At 44.1% G+C, this 6,336-nt stretch overlaps 1 protein-coding gene across 1 annotated transcript; it reads left to right on the top strand.

The window, feature by feature from the left end:
- Positions 1 to 4,723: 4,723 nt before the first annotated feature.
- H257_00871 (hypothetical protein) lies at positions 4,724 to 5,133 on the top strand (the record flags this gene model as incomplete). The annotated part of the gene is made up of 1 exon (XM_009823778.1): positions 4,724 to 5,133. The coding sequence occupies one exon, from the start codon at positions 4,724 to 4,726 to the stop codon at positions 5,054 to 5,056; it is 333 nt and encodes a 110-aa protein (XP_009822080.1). The 3' UTR covers positions 5,057 to 5,133.
- Between the last annotated feature and the right edge of the window lie 1,203 nt (positions 5,134 to 6,336).

Here is a 6,336-nt window from a genome sequence, read left to right as displayed (position 1 = left end):
GTCGTCTTTAAGCAGGTCTGTACCACCGGTCAAGTGTATCCACTTGATGAGTTGGCGAAGTCCTGACTCATATCGCTCCTTCGTGCTGTCTGCGAGGCACGAGTCGATGATGTCCTCTAGCGACGTTTCCTGTCGCTGCAGGATCGTCATCGGCGCCATTGACTTCGTACAATACGGTTTTTATCCTATTATCGATGCCGTTTTCAGCGTCAGCTGTGTGGCCTACGATTTCGGATAATCACTCGCCATTCGTCATATATATAGGCAGTTGTATACCGACCAAGTTCAATATCCTGGTGTGAATGCGATGGCCGTCCTACTCCTCTCTTGATGTTTGTATATTGGGCCTACGAAATCGGATGAATGGTGTAGTAGTTCTATTCGGATTATTTACAATTTTGACAACCCCACCAGGCGACAGTAAAACCGCGGAAACTGTAAATTCGCCAGATTAACATTTTCCACTGTAAAATACAGTTTTAACATGTTCTCAATGGATAATTTTGTTCACAGTCAATGTATCTGTCAATTATCGGTGTCATAAGCTTACGGTATACCGTTGACGGAAAGCCAACAAATCACTTTACTTCGATCAAACGCGCTCGTGGCTCACATTTCACTAACAGAAAATTCAGCAACTTCATCGGCAGCCCAATCAAAGCACAACCTTTTCTGACCAGTGACATAAGTTTTCACGTGTGAATGACCGTTTTTCCTTACTTCCATCAACACATTAGAACAGTCGTGCATCGTCCAAGGTGGGTCTATATACAGCTACTGTATAGCGATATTGTCCAACTAAAGCTGAGGGGCAGGATGGAATGGCTGCCTGTATTAACTACTTAGGGCGGGAAGGTGGTCAAATATCTCACACGCTAATTCCACTTCATCACCGTCGTCCAAAGCTAACTTACAGTATGCCTCAGGGCTCACTTCCTAGTTTTGCGGATTTTTTACCGTTTTACTGCTGGGTTTGACGAAAATCAAACACGAAACTGTAAAATTGTATTTTACGGTCTGCTTAAGAGCATCCCCACCCCTGACGCTAAACCCAAAACTCTAAAAACAGTAACGTTAAAGTGGGATCACGCAAAATAATTTAGCGTTTTTCATCATATTTCACACCTGTTGCCAAACAGCGATTTAACTCTATTCGCATGGATGCACGACACCAAGCAGCAGAATCGCCTGGATAAAAGTAGTTCAGGGCAAAGCATGCCAACAAGTCAGTGAATAAACTACTAGCAGGGAATATCGCTTAGAAAGCCGCATCCGGAGTAGCACTCCGTTGCCGGTAACGTTAGCAATCAAATGTTGTGTATCGGTACGTTTTCAAGCGCATGTAAGCGTAGACGCGACTATAGGTCACAACGACACTAGTAACGTTAGTCTACGCATGCGTTAACATAAGTCCAGAAGTCGCAATACAGGGGGAGGGGGCATGCCCGTTGGCGGAGAAACCAGTGCCTGTGATGTGGGCACCGTACACGAGCGAGCGGGTGCATTGCTGGGGCAACACATGCAGGCGCTGGTCCCACGCGACCTGATGTTAACCGTATTGCGATTCTTGTAGGAAGCACACTGAAAGTTGGCCCCTGAACAGATGCAAGGACGACCATCGGTCGGCCAGGTTGGCACATGCCGAAGGACGACTGCCGTCATGGCCAATGCCAGCAGTCATCCTTCACGATACAAGCGTCACATGCAGTCGTGTCGATGAGACACACAAGATAGGACTCATGGACTCACTCTAACTTAGCGTTGAGCGGCGCTTTGTGCTATGTGGGGCCGCGAGGACACGCACCTGTATTGTACTTGGCCGACATGGCGGCATGCCATTGCAACCAGGTAATCCTAAACGTGTGGGAATTGTATGCACATGGAAATGTATTGCTGATTGTATGCTGGCCAGAACTCTAACCAATCGGTCAAATCTGACGAATAATCTGACTTTAGCGCGCCGGATAGCGTCGACGCTAGAATTTAGAGTCCCGCGGTGGGAGAACTGGAAAAATACAGTTTTGGGGTTTTAGCGGCACGAGTGGGGATGCTCTTAGAGCATCTCCAGCGGTGCTTTTATTTTTATTTCAATTCGAAGTTACGGATATATTAATAGAATAGAAATTCTTGCACTATCCGGAGAGTTTGTTGCTATGTCACGTGAAAATAGAAATTCTGCGAGTCAAAATTTCTAAAAAGTCCGGATAGTGCCAAAATAGCAACCGTAAAAACGAAGTTTGACTTTACAGTTAACGTATGGTCTAGCAATAAGGGGGTTAGAATTTACCGTTGGAGATTCACTTACAAGTGGGGATGCCCTCAATGCTCTGGCTATTACATACAAACGATACTTCGAATCTTGTAAGGGCATCCGTAATGGTATGACGGTATAATCAGACTGTATTTTGACGTTTGCCGACACTGCTTTTTCCCCAACGGTGAAAAACGGCAAATAATACGCATAACAGCCTCGTCCGGTTACCGGTATGGTGATTCTGCTGATGAAGTAGTAGTGTAGAACAACGACGACAGCGACATAGACAACGAAATGGACCCTACGCTCAAGTAATCCCAACATACATAGTGATACTAACTAGAGTTCATGTTGTAGCAGACGAAACTGCGAATTTCAAGCTGAGTGGAGATCAATTTACTTTACCCTCTTATTGACTTCAAAATATACTAGAAGACGCTCACGAGCACTGTCGTTCAGCCCAACCAGTGGGGTGGTCATTGGAACACATCCGATTTCATTTACGCTGGATTTGCTCGAACCAACCGTGCTTATGAGAGCATCTAACTGAGATGGACATGTTTGCAATTGATTGGTCAAAATTATTTCAAATGTAGTCAGTGATTGGCTCCTCATTTTGCCGTTCTATGTTCATAAAACATCCTCCGTCTCCTCCATTGAAAATGAAAATTGTCAGCCACTGCTCGAAACCTCGCACGTCCAAAAATCTCTGAAAAATATTTTACCTCTATAAAATAATATATTGACGTGTTGGAAATGGTACATGCATTAATTAATAACAGAAGGTGTTTCCCCGCAAAGGATAAGTTCTGGAAATTAATATTTTACAAGAGGTGAGAATATTTTGTTTTACAGGATCCGTCGAAATGGACTTACTGTAAGTACTCCGGAGTATTACTCGTACAGATCTGTTACATGTACAGTTAGTCCTTGCGTTTTTGACTTCGTGACCTATTCCTACTGGCTGCCGAAAACAAGAATGCAAATGAACACGACCTCCATACTTGAGCGAGTGCAAGTGACAGATACATATTCTTCGAAGAAGTCACACCATATACTATAATATTCCCTCCGTCCCACAATAATGGCTCGACTTTGGGAAGGGTGTACATGTCTCGTCATTATATTTGTAAGGAAAATTCAAATGTGTCTGCATCCCGTCCCATAGCGGAAATTCAAATGTGTCTGCATCCCGCCCCAGAGCGGATTAAATAGTTCTGATTGGACTACGAGAAAGAGCGCGCCAAGAGCTTTAACATGATGCACCTGGGCCGCGAAAAATCGTACCATAACGTAGCCATTTTTATAGCTCAAAATTTCCATACATAAATCATATAAAATCATCATTCTTAGACATACATTCATTCACATGTCACTCAAAATGGGAACTGGAAAGGCAGGACCTGACCAACGACGAGCGCGAAGGCATCCTTCGTGAAACGCTGCTTAAGAGCAACGGCAGCTACTGCACAAGATTACCCAAGGGTTTTGGCGAGTACCTGACCAACAAGTACTCCTGTCACGAGTATTTGGTGCGTGCAATATACTTACGAACAATCTAGGAATCAGTCGTGAATCACTCCATCGATACATCAAAACTGGGGATGTTTCGTGCGCGCGTTCAAATGCGATTCGTCCTCTTTTGACGGGGGCGAACAAGGTTTCCTATGAGACAATTTTATACCGTTACACCTCCAAAAATGAATCATTATCTTTGGCCGAAATGTACTGGTATTCCTTTTTCGAGGAGTCATACATCAAAATTCTGATTCGAACCATTATTGTGGGATCGAGGGAGTACAGTATAAGCTTATGCAGTACTATTAATGCATACTCTACTGCGTAGTACGTAAGTTTGAACTATTAATATTAATAGTACACTATGGATCCGATCGCATACGTTGCCGGTATAGTAGACTCGACATACAGACGACGAGGGAATTTAAGGCTCATCGAAGTTTTGAGTGTCACACACTTTTTTCATCCAATCAGCAGCAAATCATGAAATACTTAAATTCTATTAGTGAATATTTATAATGTGTTTCGAACTTCGAACTATGCTATCCAATCATATCGTGAAATATGCGCTACACACAGAACTTTGATGAGGCTTAAATTCCCTCGAACATCGAGGATTCTGGTACAAAAGTGTTTCTAACGTTAAGGTGGTGACATTGTACAATCTTATCCTCCAATCTCTATCCACTACGTAACGTTAGTACATCTCTGATGCAAGGTCAGCATTGTGTTACGCGTGCGAAATCACTCCATATGTAGCTCGAAGACTGGTGGCACTGCAATCAAACCATAGATGGAATGTATAGGGGTAGGAACATTGAGGCAGTGTCATGCGATATGATGACCAAGGCTTACGCCAGATCAAAGACCAAGGCTTACTCGAGGTCATGATAGCTTATGTTTTGTGTGGTCGTGTGTGTTATTGGGCAAGGATGTGAGAGGTTTGGAATGATGAATCCTTGGCTTTCATTCCTGGTTCTACCTCGAACTGAGCCCTACCTTTGTGTGCGTGTTCTACCCCCTGCCCCTGGCCTATCCAACAGCGAGACCATGCTTGTCCTTCTCACCGTAGTCCTTGCCTTCTTGATGCCTGCGTCAGGCCAGCGCCTGACGAAGGAAGAATGCGCTCGCCGTCATGTATGCCCCCGGGAGCCAATCTTAAACTTCGTGTGCGGCTCGGATGGCATCAGCTACGGCAACCCCTGCACCTTTCGGTTTGCTCAATGCGGCAACCCCAACCTGACCCTTCATTCCCTTGGGCCGTGCGAACGAAAAGGATGCTGATCTTGCATCAGAGTTGTAGTGGATAGAGAGATTGGAGGACAAGATAGTTAATCGTAATTCAAGAATGCTAATTATCGGCTTGTGGAGTACAGATACAGAATGTATTATTGGTCCTTTTACCCAAAATTTGGACTTTTGTTATGTAAAAAGGTGTCCTGTGGTGATTGGTATCACACTAATTGAAGTCACACACTAATTTAACGTTGATGATGGTTTCCTGCAATCTGATTGGCTAAATCCTTCTGTCGATCCTTCAATACATTTGGTTGTGTCCATGTCGCTCCAGTTTAGAATACACACAACAATAATAGTTCGAGGTTCGAGTCTGAACGGAGTTCTCGTTTTGTGCACATGCACATGCACATTATCCGGATAAAAGTTATCCCGACGAAATGCCTCGGAGGATAAGTTTGCCCCTAACGTTAAGAGATCCATATGCATTATAGCAACGACGATGCAACCATCAAGTTAACCACTCACTTCGTGCCTCGAACGAAGGTCGGTTGTGTTGTACCTAGATGCAAGTAGTTCCCCCAAACGATGGAAAGCCGGGCAATTTTGTACGAGCCTGTTCCAAGTACAACGCAGTGGCAAAACTATAAAGCGATTGGCGTCGTAGTACGTAGAGTTATTGGAGATTCGGAACGAATTTTCGGACCCCGTTCAATCGAATCTCGACGACAAAACCAGGAACCAATCTCTCTCCCATTGGTCAATCCGAAATTACTTGTCGCTGATTGGCTACAAACTATTTTCGATTTTCTATCTGATAGGTCGAAGTGGATAATAGCCAATCAAATGTCTCAGCTCTATTTGGGAAATTTGAAGAAAATTGACATCACTACAATACGTACTACAGTATACCATTTTTTAAGTTCAGGCTATTTCCGGTATATTCCGTCCGACGCACAACTGATTCACGCCATCTGCGTTTGTTCGCCTACATCGTTGCAGTATATTTCGCACGTTGGCCAATATAACTTTATTTCAATTGATGTTCCATTGATTTCGATTTTATTATTGGGCTTTCCGGTTAAACTTGCCAATTGTGAGCCACTGTGAAAATCGCCAACAAATAGCCGCGATGATTTCATTGGTTAGAATTTCGAAGATTTGGACAGAAAATAGACATCCAACTCAGTTTTCCACAACTGCCTGGGCAGTACGACGAGGTGTAGTCGCACGTTGCGGTAGCGCGGGCGTCCAGTTGGTGTACTTGAGATGTTTGTGTGTACTGTACTGTACATAGGTGTGCATGTGTGTTGGGGATGCGAAGAGAC

The sequence above is a fragment of the Aphanomyces astaci genome, assembly GCF_000520075.1.
Source record: "Aphanomyces astaci strain APO3 unplaced genomic scaffold supercont1.1, whole genome shotgun sequence".
NCBI lineage: Eukaryota > Oomycota > Saprolegniomycetes > Saprolegniales > Verrucalvaceae > Aphanomyces > Aphanomyces astaci.
Note: the sequence above shows the minus strand (reverse complement) of the source record. Positions and strands in the feature narration are given on the sequence as shown.